Below are 20,878 nucleotides of genomic sequence, written 5' to 3' on the forward strand. Positions count from 1 at the left end.
TGTCAGCAGCAAGGTGAGCCTCAGGCTCTCTCTGGCCTCTGTCCCAGATGGGTGCTTGCAGAAAGGTTTCTATGGGAACCAGGGGCAGGAAAAACCTGCCTACCATGTTCAGTGCTCTAGTGGCTGGGATAGGAGAGCAGGCAGGGGAGTGATCCCCAGCAAGGCAGGAGCCAGGGCGTGATGACGTGGGCAAGGGAGGGTGTTCCATCTGCTACACAAGGAGAGACTCACTGAGCACTCTGCTGCCCTGTCTCCAAGCACTATGGTTAACTCCCTTATTATGGGCTTTTTTCTCAGCCACGTGCCTGACACCCTGGCCTGGCTGCTCCACAGCAGATTGTGTCAGCAGTGGTTGTACATGCAATGAAGGTTAGTAGTGGCTGAGGGGAATCTCTACTCACAAGCTCAAGGCACTGAGGGTGGATTCAGAGCACAGGCAATGACAAGCACGGCACACATACCATGTGGTGACTGCATTCCTAATGAAAGCCATTGGAAACAGGGTTAATTGGGCTGAGAGAAGGCAGAGGAGGAGGACACCTTGCAGGCTCAGGACCAGAGCAGCCATTGGTTGCGAGGCAGTGAAAAAAACATCCAAATACATTCACAGCAATGTTGAAAGGGAAGTAAGTAATGTCAGCCAGTTTACCTGCTTGGGGTGCATGCTCTGTGTGTTCCCATGTAATATAAACATGCAGATGCTCATTTTGTAATTGTTGCTATGTCTTCAACTACTAAGACAAGAGTTGGTGCTAAGGGAACAAATGGGACTGGAGTGTAGGGAAGAACACACAAACATTTACAGAACTGGTGGACATGCAACTGACCATCCTGTGGACAACACTACTCAGAAACAAAAGCTGGTTTTTTTGTTTTTTGGTTTGGTTTGGTTTGGTTTGGTTTGGTTTGTGATTCTTTTTGCCCTAAGTGTTAGTGTCAGAACGGATCAGAGTGCCTGTTCACCCTTGCTGGCTTTTCTCAGGCAGAGAGCTGTTTAAATCCATAAGGAGGAAACCTTATCATTTGTGTTCCCAGACACAGATGCTTTTTATGCTTTTGCAGTGGTGTGCAGCTGCTTATCTTGGAGTGCTGTAGCAAGTCACTTCTTGGCTGCAGGTGCTCACTGGAAAGTTCACTGAGATGCAAAGGCAATATAACCTTGTACTAATCAGAACTGTGAAACAACTTGGATAGGGCCTGTGGGATGAATCCCTGGGTTCCTCCTTTTAGCAGCTTACAGTCATAAGTAGCTTTAATGAAAAGGGAAGCTGGAAAAGCCATCCTAGGTGTGCAAATGTTAGTTTCTTCCCGGTTCTTTCCCAAGGAAGTGTGAGTGACTGATCTATCCCACCACTGCCTTTATCTGCTTGGTGGCTCTTGCTGTCTCCCACACACAAATTGTAAGGTTGATCCTACAGTCCAGAATCTCTCTGATTACTGAAGTATTCCATTGTTTCCCTGGCAATCCCCATAGAAATCCCCAAAAAATATGCTGTTAACTAGTGTCAGGCAAGCAAGGAGTGGAGCTCTATTGCCTGATTTGGTTCAGAGCAGCCTGGTTTGTGACTCATTGCAGAGGTACTTGATAGTGTCTTGTTCACATCCACGTGCTTCAGAGACTTGTATTCTGCAGCCCTACACACTTTACTCCTGTGCTTTGTGGTGCTACTCCTAAAGTCTCTTTTGGACTTAGAGCATCTAATGGTTACCCCTTAAACCCTTTTAACCACTCCTGTCCCTTCTCCATGGTCAGTGTCTTCAGAGAATGATGATGTGTGGGGTGTTTTATTAGTTTACATCATTAAATAAAGGACTCACAGTATGCAATGGAAAAGTTCTTATAAGTTGACTTGGTTTTTTGACATTCTTTCAGCCAGCAATGCTGTTATTGCCGCAAGAAATTTGGCAAATGACAGTGTGCTCTTTCTAGCTGGTCAGTAGGTATGAAACCAAAAGGAAATTCCAGTCTCTGGAATTTATTTCTTGTATACTAAGGAATTTAATTTTCACATGAGAAGTTCTATGTGATGGGTCTGTCAGTCCTCCACTATGTTCTTAGATGTTAATTGAATTCTCTCATCACCCTTTTTTTTCTTTTTATAACAGGAGTGTAACATCTCACGTCTGTGAACAGCACTTCTGGACCTGCTGACACCTGTGGCACTCAGCCTTGCCTAGTGCAATGTCAGGTGAGCACACAGAAATTCACACAGTATCTTCTCATTTCCTTGCTTGCTCTGTCTTCAGCTGAAACTTCATAACAAAGGCTTCTGCTTCCAAGAGCCATTCTTTACATGAACATGCTTTCTGGTCAGATTGAGAGAGAGGAAACTTTGTGACCCAGGAGCATTTTCACTCAGAGTGAACTCAGTTCCTTCTTTTACAATGTAGAAGCTTTTTCAGACATTGAACAGAGAAGAAGAAGGAAGTTGAAATGTGTTGTGCCTTCCCCATTTTTCCTTAAGATTTGCTTGATTCTGGTCTCCCCCCAGCACTTCCCCCAAAGTGAGTGGCTCACAATGACTGTGAGAGATTTTTGCTGTACAATGGTAGCTCTAGGACAGGCAGAATGCTGAAGAATAACTGGAGTTCAGTTGTGGGCTTCTGAGATAGAAGCTTTGCTAAAACTAGGTGGTCTTCTTAGAGAAGCCAACTTTCCCACCCTGTACTTTTTTGTAGACCTTCCTGGTCAAGGTGGTTATTTCAGGGCCCATAAGCCTGGGGGAGACTGTGCTTCAAGGCCAAGTAGACCTTTGTCTTGCTGATAGAACAATAGAAGAGTTGCTATTGTTTATCTGCTTCAGTTGCAAGACTTGATGTCTGCTTGTATTCCAAGGGAAGCTGTTCACTGGGACTCAACCTGAGACTGGAAGGGTGCTTGTCTTGAACACAAAATACCAAGATTATAGGCATGCTTTCATTGCTGCATCTCTTTATACATGATCTGACAATATCCCAGCCCGTTGGGAAAAAATGGGAGCAGTTGAGCATCTTTCTGAGGGCTCTGATTTTTCATTCTGGTGCCTGAGTGACAGTTCCAGGGAACTCTGGAGTTCTGCGGATGCTGGTCCATAGGAGCAATTTACTTCTGCAAAATAGTATTTTTTTGGTGATGATACCCCTGGCTTGTTGCTGATCACATAGCTTTTCCAAGCAGGTGAGTGATGATGTGGTGGCATGGAACTATTTCTCTTCCCTAAGAATTGCTTTCTTAGAGATAACTTCATTTGGCCCTTTTGCCTCTTTTGCTCAAAAAAAAAGACAAAACGATCTGAAATTACTGGCTTCCCTGATGAAGTGGGAGCTGTCTCAATGTTTAGAGTAGCAGTAGCAACAAACTGCTACAAAGGAGTGAGTCCTTCCCGTGCTGGAACAGTCTGTAAGGAGTGTGTATCTTCCAAGGATGTTCTTCCAGATTTTCACTGCTATGTGTTGATCTCTTTCTGTTTAGGCCATCACACTCCCTCTGCTGGGGGTCCCTTCTCAGCACTCACACCCAGCATTTGGCCTCAGGAGATCCTGGCAAAATACACACAGGTACAGTGTGGGACAGGGTGAGGATGTTCTCTGGCTCTGCAAAAGTAAAGGGAACCTGGTGTTTTCTGATGGTCTTAGGGAAAGCCATAGGGAAAAGAAGAGAGAGGTGCACTTTTCCTCCAATGCTTTGGTTATGGACTTCACATGTTTTGTGGTTGCATCCTTTTGCAAGAGGATCTTGCAGAGCACAAAGAAACTTCTGTGAATTATTTCCCTGATGTTTTGCAACTATTGCTCCACTGTAAAATTGTTGACACCCTCAGGGAGCCACTGTCATCACTGAGCTAGCCTGGATGGCTTGTGCATGGGAGGAAATGCTTGTCACCAGGTGGTTAGAGCAGGAAGGAAGGAAGCAGCTGTGGAATTTTGTAATTTAGCCACAGTATTTGCTGAAAGCAAATTAAAGCGTTTTGTTGGAGGTATTTTGGCAGTGCTTCTTGCTTCTTAGGTGCTGCCTGGTTGCAGTGCTTGCAAAAGTCCCCACAGGATGTGCAGGTGGGCTTGCAGGAAGGAGGAGAGAGCAGTAGGTATTTACTCCTAAAAAAATCCTGGAGGTAATCTCCAGTGTGTATCCCCCAGTACGCCCCCATGCCAACCATGAGCACAGATGAGGAAGGTTGAGATTTGGGTCATGGACCTTAACTTTCTTTAGCCTATAATTTGGACTTGCATCACAGGTGCAAATCCCAGTTTTGTCTGCTGCCTTTCGAAGGCAATTTGAGAGCAACAGGCAGAAGATGGAGTGGCGCAAGGAGCTGAGTTTGCAGTGTGTGTGCAGAGGTAACAGGAAGGACAGCTGTGTCTTAGTGATGCAGGCAGTAGAGGTCGCTTTAGCTGGTGTGCGTATATTCCTCAGTCCATGAGGAGGCCTGTGCTCACCTCCAGGTGAGCAGTTCTGATCTTGATAAGATACTGAGCTCAAGTCCTGCTTGAAAATCTGTATAGTTTTTTCCCATGGAAAAGTCAAAATGGGAAAGGCAGGCAACGTCTCCTCAGCTGGGAATTGTGGTGGGAGGCTTTAAAAATTAAAGGGCAAGGGGTCTAGTTGCTCAAAGGGCACAGAGTGGGCAGTGGTGGGATGAAGCAATATCTGTGTGTCTCTGGTTATCAGTGATAAACTGCTGAAAATGTCTGTTTTTCTTCCTCACATCTCCCAGAAGGAAGAATCTGTCGAGCAGCCGGAGTTCCGCTATGATGAATTCGGTTTCCGAGTTGACAAGGAAGGTAAAACCAGTCCCCTCCCTTCCACTTGCATTATGTTCAGCCCTTCCCATGCTTTCAAGTGTGGCAGGGTTTTACATCCATTCTGTGCTAAGTCTTGGCTACCCACCTGTTTCTGTATCCTACCATTTGTAATCAAGTCCAGAGCACAAACTGTGCAGCAATCATTTCCATCACCTTATTCTGTGCCATGGGGAAGAGGCAGAAAAGTTGAGGAATTACCATTTCCGTTAGCAACTGCATGCTGGAGAAGGGCAACTTTCCCAGTTCACAGTGGGATCTCCATTGTGTTCAGTAGCACTGCAAGGGCTCATAGCAGGCACAGTGAAATGTGCTGTCTGCTGAAAAACACATGGCCAAGGAGAGTGATGGTATGTTCTGCCCACCTCAGCAAAGTGTAGGGCAAAAACCTACATCCTAGTTTTTCTGCAAGCTGTGGAAGCAGACAACCAAATAGAAGGAGGCATGGAGTGCTGTTGAAGCTGAGCATTAAACTACAACAGCTGACTGCCTTAGCAAAGAGGAAGAGAAAGAAGTAGGAGATGTAGGAATTGTTTCATGTGCTCTGGGGGTCATTCCCAGGGCTCAGGCTATATAGTGTATAGTTGTTTGCATGTGTACTCTGAGGCACCTTGAGTCATAGAGGATCCTCTTTGAAGCAATGACCTGAAGATGAGGACAGAACACTGATTTTTTTTTGGCCAGAACATCTGTGCATTATAAAATCAGCAGAAAGATTTGGAGCGCATTGCTGGGATGTATTATATGATGAAGGACAGAGTGCTTTATGTCAAACCTGTCCTTGTGCTAAAGTGTCTGTTTTAGGAAGCCAGCCTCAGGTTAAGGTGCTCTTGTATTGTGAATTTGGAAGTGTCCTTATTAAAGCATTTTTGGTGATTAAATATCCCCAAAGTTAACATTTTGCACCTCATTACTTCCATGAGCATATAGCTTCTGCTTTCCAGCTCTGAGGCTCGCTATGCTTTTGTCAGCCTGATTTACAGATCGTTACAAAACCCAGCAGGATGACTGCTGCCAGGATCTTGTTTAATTCCAGCCACACTGTGGTCTAAATCATGAGTAAGTAGAGACTAGAAGCCTGCCGACGGCTTCTTTAGTTCTCAAGGTCCCAAGCCTTTTGCTGATGACAATAAAATTTGCTCCATGGAGTGGGCAGTTAGAAACCAACCTTTGCCTTTCCATGCTCTGACTGGAAGATATGAATGTTTTGAATGTGCTTTTTTCAGATGGCCATCCTATTTCCCACCCTGCCATGTGTTCATTTCCTCTCCTGTTCCCTCTCTCACTTGTTTCCATTCTTTTCCCTTCGCTGAAGCAGATGGTGCTGAGCCAAACTCCAGCAAGCTTCTGGGGGTCCCACTGACAGAGGAGCCACAGCAGAGGCTCAAGTGGCAGGCTCATCTGGAATTCACACACAACCATGATGTGGGTGACCTCACCTGGGACAAAATTGAGGTCACCCTGCCACATTCAGACAAGCTGCGCTCCCTGGTGCTGGCCGGCATCCCACATAGCATGAGGCCACAGGTGAGACCTCTGCCTGTTCTGGGCAGGCACTCCTGCTGGAGTGAGAGATCATGGAATGGGATCTCTTGAGATGGCGCTTGAGACGGTGCCAGATTATGGCTTTCTGTGGCTGAGTGACTTCTGTCTCTGTTCACCCTGTCCCCCCAGCTATGGATGCGCCTTTCAGGGGCTTTGCAGAAGAAGAGGAACTCAGAGATGTCATATCGAGAAATCGTGAAAAACAGCTCTAATGATGAAACCATTGCTGCCAAACAGGTAAGAGATCCTTCAAGTGCTCAGTGGGAAGAAGGGCAAGATTTGCTGTGTGAGGAGGATGGGGTGTCGAGTGGTTAAATCCTACTAAAGCTTAATCCTGTGGGGCATATTTCTCCTCTGTTTTGTTGGAAAAACAATTGTTTAGCTCTGCTCTTTCCGAGGACAGTGGGAAAAGGGTTAAAAAATGTGACAGCAGCTCTCTGGCCACAGAGGGAACAGACAACTTTCCCAGGCCTTTCTAGGAAAAGTCTGTGAGAAGATCAGAGAAAAGAAGAGAAACAATTCTTATCTGAACTTGCTGCACATGTTGTTGAGAACATGTGGAATGTGTTATGGACATTGATTTACCAAAGGGTGGTTTCCTAATTAGCCAATGGTGATGGTGTTTTAATTAAAGGACCAGTCAAGTACACGTGTATCATAACTGTCTATAAAAGCAATGGATTTCTTAAGACAGATTGATCAGCCTTCTGTGAATCATGGAGTCAATGCTAATTATTACCTACAATAATCTGGTGACTGCCAACTTGTACTGCAGCCTAGGCTGAAGGCTGGGGGGCTCCCTGCCACGATAAGAAAAATGCTGCAGTTGCATCTCAGCAAACATCCTCATAGTCACTGAGAGAAGGGAAGGATGAAAGGCTGACAGATGTAATTCTGTTGAGATTGTGGCAGCTGCTCTCGGGGTCTGTCTTTGTTCCCTCGAACACAAAGTTTCTGAACATCTATTACAGACTGTTAAAGAGTGCTTTCCCTCTTCTTTTGACCTCACAGATTTGTCCAGGTTGTTGGTTTTTCTCTGGAATATGTTCATTGGGAAGCCATGCTTGAAATCCAAGCAGATGTAATTCCCAAGTAGTAGTTGTATGTTTTCTATTTTCAGTGGTGAAATTAGGGTCTGAGTTTAGGCATGTAATTCTAGGGATTTGTCAAGCCACTGTCTGCACCGGCATTTTCCTACATGTCAGTGAAGGCTGTTAAACTGACCCCAGATCAGGACAGGGACATCTTCTTTGGTGCCTGAGGACTTACGGGCATGTGTGGGGTGGCCGAGTTCCCTGAGACAGGGGTCAGGGGGAAGTGCAGAGAGCTGAAGGCAGTTTTTCAGATGCTGCAAGCTGACTCTGTCCTTGTTTATGGCTGCCTGACAGATTGAAAAGGACTTGCTACGCACAATGCCCAGCAACGCCTGCTTCTCCAACATGAACAGCATCGGGGTGCCACGACTGCGCAGGATACTACGGGGACTTGCCTGGCTCTACCCAGACATTGGATATTGTCAGGGCACTGGAATGGTAACCTGCTTTCAGAGTGTCTTTGTGATAGGAATCAGTTTGTCTTTGGCTGCTACACCAGAGTGTGAATGATTTGAGGTAGTGCTGCCAGATACTGTGGTCTCCAGGTGAGCTGAAGAGAAATCCCTTCCACCTGGAATACTTTTCCTAAGGAAGGGAGAGCAGACAGAATACCACCACACATCCAAAGATATGGAAGACTTGGATCCATCTGTTGGGGGAGGGGGCAGTCATTATACTGAGGAGAAATCCCTTCAGTAGACACTGCAGTAGAGCTCCTGCAGAAGGAAGATTTTTGTCACCTAGATACTGGTCCATCTCTCTATGTAAAAAAGTGGGGAAAGAGATCTACTGTTAGAACATACAGTTTTTCTCTACTGTAAGAGTTCCCTCTTAGAACATGCAGTTTTTCTTCCTTCAAAATCCTAGGTGGCTGCCTCTCTGCTGCTCTTCTTGGAGGAGGAAGATGCCTTCTGGATGATGTGTGCTATCATTGAGGAATTGGTTCCTGCCTCCTACTTCAGCACCACCCTCATGGGTGTGCAGACAGACCAGCGTGTCCTGCGGCAGCTCATCGTGCAGTACCTGCCCCGCCTGGACAAACTGCTACAGGAGCACGACATTGGTACAAGTGTGCCCTAGAAGTTTCTTGCCAGGGCGACATGCAGATAAAGAGCATTGTTCTTTTTTCACAAAGGGGAGCATCAGGGAAAGGAGCAAACCTCCTGACCCTGGAGGCAATGCATGGAGGAAAGCCCTTAGGAGAGTCCACCTTCACTGCCTGACTGACTTCCTCTGTTGTGATTATTTTCCCTGTCTGTGTTCACAGAGCTCTCCCTGATCACCTTGCACTGGTTCCTCACCTCTTTTGCTAGTGTTGTCCACATCAAGCTGCTGCTGCGTATTTGGGACCTCTTCTTCTACGAGGGCTCTCTGGTGCTGTTCCAAGTCACTTTGGGCATGCTAAGTATGAAGGTAATTCCCAACTCCTCTTCCTCCTTTATTGTACTTCAGTGTTTAATTCTGAGATTTAGGAGCAAGAAGGTTTCGTATCCTCTTGCTGTATGTGGTTTGGAACTGTGTTAGGGAAGATGACGTCCTGCTGCCTTCAGAACTGGAGGCTGTAAAAAACTTCCAAGGCACTTCACAGAAATTAGAGATTGCTGTTTCCTATGCATACCTCATTTGTTGCCACATAATTAAACCTCATCAGTGCCACTCTCTAATCAGTCTAGATCCCAACCTGAGGATCCATCTTATTAAAATTAAACCAAGATACCTTTTGATTTTTCACAATCTGGGAGAAAGAAAAAGCCAAAGTTGTGATCATCTGGCAGGTTTTGGATGGCGTTGCTTGAATGCTCTAAGAGATGACTGCATTTGATTTGGCTGACCTGATCTTTTCCTTTTCTCTGTGAAAAACAATTTTGTATTCAGTTATTCAGTTTGCTGTGTGAAGGGCAAGGGTGATCCTGATGGGAGTAAGGGTGAGGTGGAGCACAGTTTGACATGGTGCTCTAGAGTACAGCTCCCATTCTCTTATCCTTAGCAAGATCCCTGCTGTGACTAGTCCCAGTGGTTGGTGCAGAACAGGTTTGAGTTTGGTTTTCTATGCTGATTTGATTTCATTTCAATGGTGAATGCTGTGATTCAAAAAAATGCCAGCTAGAGTTCTGGGAGCAGAGTGCAGTAGAGCAGTAGAAGATGCTGTTTCCCTCTCAAAAGTAGCTAGGGCTTTTCCTGTTGAAGGTTTTTTTAATGGAATTTTCTAGTGGTACCTGCCCAGTCTGTACATTGGGAATATAAAACTGCATCTAGCAGCCTCAGGAGCACAGTTGTCATGTTCACCCCTCCAAGAGGTAAAAATGTCTGTATTGTTGCAGGAGGATGAACTGATCCAGTCTGAGAACTCTGCCTCGATCTTCAACACGCTGTCAGACATCCCAAGCCAGATTGAAGACGCGGATGTGCTGCTGCGAGAGGCCATGCGCGTGGCTGGCTCGCTGACCGACGTGGCCGTGGAGACCCAGCGCCGCAAACACCTGGCCTACCTCATCGCTGAGCAGGGCCAGCTGCTCAACTCCAGCTCCACTGTCAACAACCTATCCAAAGTGAGTGCACAGAGTCCCTTTTTACCATGCCTTACTGATTCCCACCCAGTTACAGTTTGGGAGCAGGAGTCCTCCTGTTTGAGAGGATTTTTGGTTCCAGGATAATTGTTACCCAGTGAAGAAAATGTATTGGGAAGTCCTATACCAATTACATGCTGCCAGTTCTGTCCTGGTTGATAAATCCCAAGATGAAAGGGATGTTAGCACTGATTGTAATTATTATTCATGAGAGGGATGATGAAATGTGATGCATTTTATTAATGGAAACTAAAAGAAACAACATGTGCTTTTGGCAGGATTTGCTTGAAGCACACAGAGTAGGAACTGAATTTAATCCATTAGTAAGAAACTGGTACACTAAAATAACCTTGGAAGGTAAAGTCAGGAAACAGCTGCAGCTGCTTTTGAGGAGCCAAATTAAAAATGCACCAGTTTTAATCTTAGGCTAAAATCTACAGTTGCAGACAACACACTCAGGCAATTCTAAAATGTAATACCCATCCTCTTAAAAATTTGTATGCAATTACATGTGGAACTGCTTTTTGCAACAAATAGAATGAGAGTTAAAATTATTTACATGGATTGTGGTTGATTCTTGAACATCAATTATGCTTTTGTAATAATTAAGGTATAAATAACCTGTTGCACGTGGAGCAGATGGAGCAGTAAAGCTGATTCAATGCGTTAGGACTAGAACAGCTCTTGTCTAAAACTGCCCGTTCACTGGCCTGCCCCTTCTAGTGGTAGCTGTCAGGACGCCTTGCCCAGAGCTGACTGGTGTGGAGGGTTGCTTTATTTTATTTCTGAAATTTGTCCTGATGTGTGCCCTTTGTTGCCTCTCCCACAGATTGTGCGACGCAGGACTCAGCGCAGGAAATCCGGCATCACCTCTCTGCTTTTTGGTAAAGATAATCCTGTGCCTTTTGTGTGTAGTTGGTGGCTAGAGCAGCTTAGGAAGGAGGGGAGCAGGCAAAGCAGGGAGAAACATTTGGACAGAGGGATTGGAGGGAAGGGAGTCAGAACTGAAGGATGAGAGGGAAGAAGTGCAGTTTACTACTTGATTTCTTTGATCTTATTGCTGGCTGGCTCTATGTACAAATCACTAACAGGACGGGACTGCTAGGAATGTGCTTTGAGCTGTTTTATTTTTCAGCATCAGTCTCATTACATGGTTATGACAATGGGAAGATGCCATCAGCTCACATCCCAGGCAGCAGACCAAGAACTTAATGTTGCAACTTACTTTATACGTTTTTTGCCCAATCACACAAAGCAAAAGCATATTGACAGTAGTTCTATCTAACTACTATAAGCACACGTGCCTTGTGTTAAAACAATGCCTGCTTATTTCGAATACAATACCTGCTTGTAAGCCTAAAAACACAATGCACAGAGCTCCATTATTAAGCTTAAAACTTCCTAATATCTTGCTAGATAAACTTTTCTGTAGCTTAGGGAGTTATTCTAGACAAGCGTTAATACACAGACCATTGTTCTATTTGTCCTTACTTTTCTACATTTTACATAATTTTTCTGCTGACCTATCTCATGGCTACTGCTTAGCTCCAGTCACAGTTCTGCTGTCTCTGAGGCCTGCCTTTTGCAGCTTTCCCAAAACCCTCTGATTTTATGGATTCCCACAGATCTGAGCTCCGAAAGTAAATTTTAGGTTAGACAGTCTGTGAATAGTGGACCACGGGAGATGCAGCTCAGCTCAGCTCTAATGTCCTTCTTGCACTGACCAACAGGTCACATTTTCTGGCAGACCTTATGCAGTCCACAGGCTGGATGTGGTACTCTCTGATCTTACTCTGCTCAGTTCAGGAACATCTCTGAAGATCTGAGAGAGGGCAGGATGTCTAGTGTGTCACCCATCAAAATTCTAAATGAAAGCACCATTATGTTTTTGCTTACTTATTCTGAGAGTTTGATGTTGTGGCTTCAACAATGAGGGGAAGTCTTGCTTCTGGCTCTTAATTTTCTTCACTTATGAGCCCAGCCAGCGTATGTCCAGAAAGGGCACAGTCAGAATAGCTTTTGCAGGGGTTTAAGAGTAACTTATTTCTTGACTCCGTAAGAGCCCTTTCTGCTGTAAGCCTCAGTGTCATCACCTTACTTGAAGTTGGCTAGCCTTCTTGAAATTGCCACATGTCACCACAGGAATTGTTTTTCCGGAAGAAGACAACATACTGAATTTGCAGGGCTCAAACAGTGTTCCTGTTGTTGTTGAAATGACCTGAATAAATCTAAAAATGGGCTTTACTGGTCTTTCCAGAAAGGAGCTTTTCTGATGTTGTCCAGGAAGCTGATATATTGTCATGGATTTCCTACAAGCGCATAGAACATCACATAGAAAAATTATGGTGGAATACCCATGATTCTGTAAAGTCAAGCATGCAGAAGTGAAGAAACACAGGAAAGTTGCTTGTGCAATCTAAACTCAGAGCTTTTGTATATAATGTTATCGTACAGTTGGTGCAGACTGAACTGGCAGGGAACTTGGCTGCCGCATGCGCTTTTCTTGTGTCTCAGTCTCCTTGACAGTTTGAGTATTTTTATGGAGGCAATAGTGAGTTATGCACTTGCACAAAGATAAAATTTAAGTTCAAGCTTCAAAATATAGCAGTGGTAGAACAGAGATAATTGATAGGGTTTTATCATTTCAGTGGGGCTTCTGTGCAATGACCATCATGTGTTTTACCTAACATTATTCTTAGTATTTAAAGTGTTGCTTAAAACTGAGAAGTTGTCATCCTGCAGCAGTTGACCACAATGGAAAAATTCAGCCCAACCAAGAGGAGGGAAAGCTTGTATGTGATAAATTCACCCTCTACTGGGAACTGACAATCAATCCTAAATGTAAAGTCTGCTGCCTGTGATAGTTACTGCGTAGAACTGGTACTTAGCCCTCATCTGGGAGAGCAGGAGAACTTACCCAGAGCTTAATTCTTCTTCCTTAGAGTGAATTCAGATGTGGTAGTAACTTGGGCAGGAGTCATAGAATCACAGGAGCACTGTTTAGAAGAGACCTCTCAGTGTCTGTATTCCAGCGTCTCCTGCTTGAAGCAGACTCTTGCTCATGCTAGATCGGGTTGGTCAGGGCTTTGTGTAGTTGAGAGTCAAAGAGTTGAACCAGATTTACAATGCAGGAAGAGAAAGAAATAATGAAAGATTATTTGGTGGAGAGCAGAACATGCAAGAAGTGTTTTCCTGTTGTGTGGGCATTGCAGCAAGGGAATGCAGAAGAGCTCCTCCTGTGCAGAGGTGTGCAGCTCATCAGTCTTTGCAGGCTCAAAGTAGAGCCTGCTCACGTGTGGCTGATCATGCAGTGTGGTTTCCTGTTTGGAAATGTGGGTGTTGAAGTTTGAAAGTGAACATGTTGAGTGCAGTGAGGTGAGTCTGGAGGACACGCCAGCTGCTTTCCTCTGTACCATGCCCACTGTAAGGTGGGAGAGTGTGGAACTTGCTCCCCACATCTCCTGCTTGTGTTTGGCTAGGATTGATCTGAGTACAGAGGGAAGAGCATGGTGTTTTGACCAGATGGGACTGAGAGATGACAGAAAGAATCAATGATCTAGGTAAATGAGAGCAGCCCACAGAGCTAATGTAGCTGTGGTTTAGTTTCTTCTCTAGTCTCATTTTATTTTAGCAGCATGAAATTTCTGGGAACCCCCGACATCTGTGTGCTCACCTATCTATTTTCAGTCTCTGCATCTCTGAATAGTGAGAGTTCTGGCATGCTCTGTACCTACCCCTGGATACACAGGAGGAGATTTTGTTATTTTTTTATTGCTTGGACTGGAAGTAACTATGCCCCACAATTTTTCTAGTTCAGAAGCAAAGTTCAGTTTTCTCTTAAGCTCTGTGTATCTGATTTATCTCAAATAATTTAATGTAGCAAATAGAAAACAATTATAAAAATAATTTTATATCTAATTTTGTGCTTTTATTTCTGTTTCTAAAGTTTGGGCCTTTTTAATTAGGATGACATGATTAAGAGATACTCTTAATCACATTTCAATTAGCAGAAGCTTAATGTGTATATAGTTGTTGCAGCAGCTGTAGCTCAGGCCACGCTTTATTCATATGGTTTTCTATATGCTGCTAGAAGATAAGCAGAGTATTAATTTGCTAGCCAATGATTTACTTGGCTCCTGAATAAAAGCTATGTTTGTACAAACATTGGAAATCAGTGAAAAAATATATCAGTTTAAATGTTAATTTTGTTAATCAAGCTACCACATCTTCAGTATATTATAGAGGGAGCAAAACTAGATATATGAAAATGCACTTGGATTTAATACAAAATTATTTTATTAGAAAACTAAGCAAATGGTTCATTGTTCCCAAACATCATATACCCAATCCTTAAGGCATTTAGATACATTAACTGTCTAAAGAATCCATCCCATCAGGTATCTTTCTGCATAAGGTAGTAGTCATAGGTCGTCAAAACTCCTGGGGGGATTAGTGATAGTTAAAAGATGCTTTGGCAACTTTTGCTTTGGGCTCATGACCATTTCTGTACACCCCAAAAATTTGAAGTCTGGCTCTTAAGGAGTTTGAGGTCTCTCGTGGCTCTGACTTCATGACTAGCACAGGAAAGTGGGCTGTCTTGGTTTTTCAGATCTTTTCCAAGACTTGGTGAAGAATGTGCTCTCAGCCTGTGAGTTATACAAATATCAGAAGTAATTCAACCAAAACCTGATTCAGTTTCAAGAGAATTTCAGTTGAAGGGAATGATTGCAAGTTCCTCAGTCTTGTGTCCCATCTTTCAGCTGACTAGATATTATAGACAGTTCTCTAAAGTAGTACCTTGGTATACTGAGTTTCCCAGACAGACCAAATGAAATATTCCAGTTCCATATGCGGTTTGAAGTATCATTTCCTTAAAATTTGATGCAGTAAGTACTATTTACATTATTTAATAGATTGGCAGTAAGTGCCTACCTTAGTTGAGGTACTTCTGATGTTGGGCTTTTTTGGTTTCTTCAGAACCAGTAATTTCTAACAGTAACAAACAAATTAATACCATGTACTTGCTTTACTTCCCTTGTCTTCCCTCTGGCTGCATGGGCTCCACCAGGGGATGATGATCTGGAGGCACTGAAAGCCAAGAACATCAAGCAGACAGAGCTGGTTGCTGACCTGCGTGAGGCCATTCTCCAGGTGGCACGGCACTTCCAGTGTGTGGATCCCAAGAACTGCATAATTGTGAGTGGATGCAGCTGGATCTGCAGTGATGTGTGCTCCAGGCATGGGTTTTGAGTGTTCAACACAGGACAGGGCTGTTCAAATGCTCTTGAAGTGTGGGCTTGAGAAAGAGCATGCCAGGTGTAATGGCTGGAGGATAAGGCTCGCTTAATCCATCTGTGGTGGAGGGCTGTGCTGAGAGGTTGTTTGCTGTCTAGGAGCAGGAAAAGGTTTGGGAACAGGGGCAGGCAAGCTTTGGCAGATAGCTGGGAGTCACCTGTGGACTTTGATTCCTCTGTGTGTGCCTGCTAGGATCTGACCCCAGACTACAGCATGGAGAGCCACCAGCGGGACCATGAGAACTACGTGGCCTGTTCGCGGAACCGGCGCCGCCGAGCCAAGGCACTGCTGGATTTTGAGCGCCACGATGACGACGAGCTGGGCTTCCGCAAGAACGACATCATCACGGTGCGTCAGCCTGGGGACAGGCAGCCCCAGCTTGTTTGGGATGCTCTGCTACCTCTCCTGCAGGGAAAGGAGGGAGGAGATAAGCTCAGAGCCCAGTTAGGAACCTAGGAGGAGCAGCTGGTGCTCCTAGGGACTGGCTGGGAATGAGGCAGTGTGTTCCTGTGAGTGTTGTCCTGTGAGTCGTTCTCAGTGCCACCACGAAGTCCCTTTCCTGGCTGCTGTACAGCTGTGCAAAAGGTGGATTTGGTCCAACCCAAGTCCCAGTTTAACACTGCACACTGAATTGTAAAAGCATCCATTTGCATTTAACTGTGAACTTCCTATCTAAGATTGGGGAGAAGAGGATGTTTGCAGTATCTTTGTGCCCTTGAAGGCCCTGGGCTATGTGAGAAGAGAACATTGGCAAAGCAGTTGAGAAGAAAGCAGTTCCTCGTTGTGGACACACAGCCAGACAACTGTACCCCTCCTGCAACTGCAACCTCTTCAACTGGTATTTTCCACTCCCTCTTTTTCAGATCATTTCCCAGAAGGATGAGCACTGTTGGGTGGGAGAGCTGAATGGACTGAGAGGTGAGAACAGGATGGGTTGCACTGAGGAGAGTGGGGCCGGATGCAGAGCATCCATTCATCTACAACAGCTGCTCTGGCAGCAAAGGCTCTGCAGGTACCCAGAGTATCTGCCAGGGGCAAAGGAAATGTATGAGAGCGGTCATGCAGCAGTGACCTGGTCACTTGGGGTGGTTGGGTGCATGTCACCACTGCTGCACGTGGGCAGTGTCCTGCAACTGGCTTTCTTGTGCAGCTGCCTTGGTTATTGTGATTTTGAGGCAGCTTGCTTCCTTCTTTGGTGGTAGGCCCTATGAACTCTGATTTTTTTTCTCAGCTCCCACTGGGCTTTGTGTAAGGATTTCTTAGTATCTTTGTCAGGCTTATTTCTTTGTTCACTCTTTGTAGGTTGGTTTCCTGCAAAATTTGTGGAGATCTTGGATGAGCGGAGTAAAGAGGTACTTAAAAATGCCACAATTACAAAAAAACTTCACATTTAAAAAAAGGGTTATGTTATAACTAAAAAGCCACAGTTGAAAAGAGCCATAGATTTCCCTCTTTCAGTCTGTTTGCTTTCTCTGGCCACTGAGTGCTTTGTGATGTGATCAGGCAGCTTATCTTCCTGAACCTGTTTACTCAAATTCCTCATGCTGACCAAGTGGAGAATGAGGCCCCAGAGGGCTGCCAAGGCACCTGTGTGAGATGCCTGGGGTTGTAAGGGCCCTAGAGATGAGGAAGCAGGGCAGTGTTTCTGTCCGCTCCCAGCTGCCTGTGTTCTTTTACTCCTTTGAGGCTGTACCTATGGATCCTGCTCGTGCTTTGTGACCATGACAGTAAATTCTTCCCCAGCAGCTGTGCCCAAGGGGACAATCTGTCTTAGTTCCTCTTACAGCTGGCAGTGATAGGATGGCACTTATCTATAGCAGATACTTCAATATGTCCTCAAGATTCAGGTAGTGTGTATGAGACAAACATCAGCAGTTGTTGACCTCAGCAGTTTTCAGGGAAAGTGGAGAAGGCCTGGTTCTCTCTCTCCTCAGCATTTGGGGAGTGAGGAAGAGCTGAAAGGCTGACCCAAGTCCCCCTGGAGAAGCCCCCAGAGAGATGTCAGTATTGACCTATCCCTTCCTTCCCCCTCTCTCAGGGCTGGCTCCTTAGATGCAGATCACCTCTCTGTGCACAGAAATGTCCTGCACTGCTGAGTGTTTCTGCTCCTAACTGTGGAAACACAGAGAATCCCACTTATGGGAGTGTTAGCAGAGTGTCAGTGTGATACCTCGAAGTGGTGTTCCCCTTGACCTGGAAATTCCTATTTGGTTCTGTTTGTCTTGACTATTAGCAGCTTACAGAGTCCCAGAGACCTCAGTGCAAGTCCCTCTCCACACCTTAGCTCAGTCAGCATCACACCATCACATTCCTGGGTGCTGAATGCTGCTGGGGTGGTGCTGGGGTCACTTGTGGGGTCTCCTGGGCACCACCTGAACACAAAGGTCTCAGGAGATCCCCTGCAGTAGCACAGAACATGGGGCCTTATGCAAGAGCATGACAGATAGAGGTGGGGAGGGGATTCTGGCAGGTACCTGGGAGTGGAATTGGTCTGTGCAGAGGTGTAGGTGAGTGGATCACCTCCATGCTCTGCCCCCTGAGAGCTGGCGCTCCCTGTTCCTCAGTACTCCATCGCTGGAGATGACTCTGTCACAGAGGGAGTGACAGACTTGGTGCGAGGCACACTCTGTCCAGCCTTGAAGTCCATATTTGAACATGGATTGAAGAAGCCATCTCTGCTGGGGGGGGCCTGCCACCCTTGGCTGTTCATTGAAGAGGTGAGATGTCCCAGTTCCTTTCGTGGGGCAGTGTTGCCAGAGGGCTGAGGTGGCAGGTTTAGGGCAGGTGTGCTTAGTGTCCCTCTGCTCCTCCAGGCTGCAAGCCGGGAAGTGGAACGGGACTTCGACTCCGTGTATTCTCGCCTTGTGCTCTGCAAGACTTACAGGTCTGTGCCCTGCTCCTCCATGCTCATCAAACTGATGCTGCTCTGCACCTTGGCAAGGCCCATGCTCCTGTGGGTGTGGTGTCAGCAGGCTGCTGTGCCTCTGCTGACCTGGGGCTGGCAGTGGCTCTTGTCCCCTCCCCTGGGCCCCTGTGTTTGATTCTGGGTCTGTATCTGGCTCTTATGGCTGTGGGGCACTTCTGGGCTCAGCAATAGCATGAGAGCTGTTGGGGTATGAAGCAGGAAAAGCCTGCATGTGTTCAGGGTGACTGGAGCTAGCTGGGTCTCTGCTGTGATCTTTACAGGCTTGATGAAGATGGCAAAGTCCTCACTCCAGAGGAGCTGCTTTACCGGGTGAGTGCTGCCCCAAGCCCAGCCAGAGCCCAGCTCCTACTCTGGGGACATTTCCTGTGGAGACTGTTGGAGGGAAATGCTCCAGAGTCTCCCAGACCTTCTCTTAGCCCCTCTGGTGGTAGCGGGGGGCACTGGTGGGGGTGGGCAGCATTTGGCTGTGTTGCTGAAGTTGCTGCCCAGCAGTAACCACACCTTCCCTCCCTGTAGGCGGTTCAGGCTGTGAACATGACACATGATGCTGCACATGCACAGATGGATGTGAAGCTTCGTTCTCTGATCTGTGTTGGACTCAAGTGAGTCATCTGGTCCTGGTACCCTTGGTATTTTGGCTGCAAAGAGCTTGGGAAGGGACAGAGTGGGCTTAAGGACAGCAGTGGTTTCAATCTTAGGCCACAGCATTGTTTTTCCCCTCCCACTGCAGCCACTGGGAGAGACTTGTTCCTTGTGCATTGTGCTGGCCTGATTCCTAGCTGGAAGGAGGAGCTCCTGTTGTATGGGGTGGCTCACACAAGTTTACGGGGTTATCCTGTTCCCGCTGGGGATGGGAGTCAAGGCTTGAGCTGAAAACAGACTACCCCAGAGGGATGGAGTTTCTTTCCCTGGCTGCAGCTGAGTAACAAGCCTATACCCCATTGTTGTAGCGAGCAGGTGTTGCATTTGTGGCTGGAGGTTCTGTGCTCAAGCCTGCAGACCGTGGAGAAGTGGTTCCATCCCTGGTCGTTCCTGCGCAGTCCTGGCTGGGTACAGATCAAATGTGAGCTGAGGTGAGTGTCCCCATGGCGTGTCCCCATGCCAGTGTCTGGAATAGATTTCCCCCTGCTCTGCAGGAGGTGGCCCTCACTACAGTGGGGTGAGGGCCCTCTCCAGTGAGTTGCAGCGTGGGCTGCCCAGACATCCCAGCCATAGAGATTTCCTGCTCTGTGCTGAGGCCGCAGGGAATCTCTGGGCAGCTTATGGTGAGGCACTGTGCCTGCCTGATCCAAGAGCAGAGCTTGGCTCCTGGGGTCCTGTTGTGTCAAGCAGGCAGCCTTTCCCTGCCTCCTGCTGTACACCTACTCTGATGGAGAGTCTGCCTTTCCAACCCCACTGCTCTCCATGTCCTTTGCCAGGCACTCTAAGTCCGAGCAGGGAATGTCCTAGGGAGACAGTTGGACAGTCATGGGCTAGGAAGGAGTCAGTCACCCCCTGACTCCCTGGTTAGGTGAGGGGGCTGAAAGCATCTTTAGTGCATGAGCTTGCACAAGGCAGTCACTTGGAGCCCAGGGTACACATCCCTGGGACATCCATGCTCCTGGCCCTCCTGCACTCTGCAAAGCCAGATGAAGTCCCAGGGAGCTGGAAGGCAAATCCCTTGCCATCACCACTGCCCCAGCCTGGTTCCTGCTGTCCTTCAGTGGAAGCTGGCTTTTGTGTGCGCCACCCACTTGCCTCAGGCCCCAGTGGGAGCATCTGTAGCCAGAGCAGCCCTGTGTGTGCACACTTCATGGTGTTCTCAGCCTGCTGCTGAATGGGAGAGGGTTTCTGCCACCTCTGGGCTGCCGTGTCCCACAGCATGGGGGCAGTGCCAGCTGGGCACAGCCAAAGGACCGAGTGGGACTGGTTCATGTCTTACCTCCTGCTTCTCCCAGCCAGCAAGGGAGCACCCTGTGCCAGCCCCTCTGAGCACTTCTGCTGCAGGACACTTCTCTTGCTCCAGGGAGAGGGAGAGTACTGCAGACATCTGAGGTGCTGCAGGAAGGGGTCTGCTTTCTGGAGAAGAAGCTGCCATCTGCCACTGCCAGCTGCAATTGTGCAGCCCTCAGCCAGGCGTGTCTGCAGTCCCTCAGAGCCCAGGGCTGCCCCTGCCTCCTTGTGCTGCTGCACCAGGCTCTGTAGGGGCTGCTCTTGAGTCACAGCTTCAGGCTCCTTCTTCCAGCCTGGCCTGGGAGGATGTGAAGCCCAGCAAAGAGGGAATGAGTGACTGCTGCTGTCTTTTCAACAACATCAAACAAGGAATTTTATCTTTGTAAGCTTAGTGGCATGCCAGGACAAGCTGGGGAGACAGTGTGTTTGTGTGCCTGGAGCAGCAGTTGTGGGCAAAGGCTGGGAGTGTGGTCTGGGGGTCCGTTTTAACATCAAACTCTTCTGGTTTCGTTGCAGAGTCCTTGGCAAATTTGCTTTCAGCCTTTCTCAGGACTGGGAGCTGCCAATAAAGAGGGAGGTGAGTAGGTGGCATCTCTCATTCTTTCACTCAGCCAGGGGCTTAATTTACTGCCTCCCTCTCCCAGCTTTGTGCTTCAACCCATCATCTGCCTCCTCTGGAGCCAGCTCCAGAGGCTGTGGATGGGGCTGCTTTCCAACAGCTGCAGCAGGAGCTGTGGGGC

The 20,878-nt window shown here is 46.9% G+C and overlaps 1 protein-coding gene across 1 annotated transcript in view; it reads left to right on the top strand.

The window, feature by feature from the left end:
• The window catches only part of SGSM3 (small G protein signaling modulator 3), a 29,847-nt gene that overhangs the window by 6,667 nt on the left and 2,302 nt on the right, over window positions 1-20,878 (top strand). Inside the window, exons 2-21 of the mRNA XM_031057806.1 lie at window positions 2,107-2,189; window positions 3,452-3,537; window positions 4,695-4,761; window positions 6,098-6,306; window positions 6,454-6,561; window positions 7,713-7,856; window positions 8,286-8,481; window positions 8,686-8,831; window positions 9,740-9,967; window positions 10,815-10,869; window positions 15,054-15,181; window positions 15,473-15,628; window positions 16,144-16,198; window positions 16,583-16,632; window positions 17,845-17,997; window positions 18,094-18,164; window positions 18,467-18,515; window positions 18,723-18,808; window positions 19,157-19,279; window positions 20,655-20,715. Coding sequence (XP_030913666.1) covers window positions 2,183-2,189; window positions 3,452-3,537; window positions 4,695-4,761; window positions 6,098-6,306; window positions 6,454-6,561; window positions 7,713-7,856; window positions 8,286-8,481; window positions 8,686-8,831; window positions 9,740-9,967; window positions 10,815-10,869; window positions 15,054-15,181; window positions 15,473-15,628; window positions 16,144-16,198; window positions 16,583-16,632; window positions 17,845-17,997; window positions 18,094-18,164; window positions 18,467-18,515; window positions 18,723-18,808; window positions 19,157-19,279; window positions 20,655-20,715 — 2,178 coding nt within the window. The 5' untranslated portion in view covers window positions 2,107-2,182. The remainder of the gene's footprint in view (window positions 1-2,106; window positions 2,190-3,451; window positions 3,538-4,694; window positions 4,762-6,097; window positions 6,307-6,453; window positions 6,562-7,712; window positions 7,857-8,285; window positions 8,482-8,685; window positions 8,832-9,739; window positions 9,968-10,814; window positions 10,870-15,053; window positions 15,182-15,472; window positions 15,629-16,143; window positions 16,199-16,582; window positions 16,633-17,844; window positions 17,998-18,093; window positions 18,165-18,466; window positions 18,516-18,722; window positions 18,809-19,156; window positions 19,280-20,654; window positions 20,716-20,878) is intronic.

The sequence above is a fragment of the Geospiza fortis genome, unplaced genomic scaffold (assembly GCF_000277835.1).
Source record: "Geospiza fortis unplaced genomic scaffold, GeoFor_1.0 scaffold173, whole genome shotgun sequence".
NCBI classification, from domain to species: Eukaryota; Metazoa; Chordata; class Aves; order Passeriformes; family Thraupidae; genus Geospiza; species Geospiza fortis.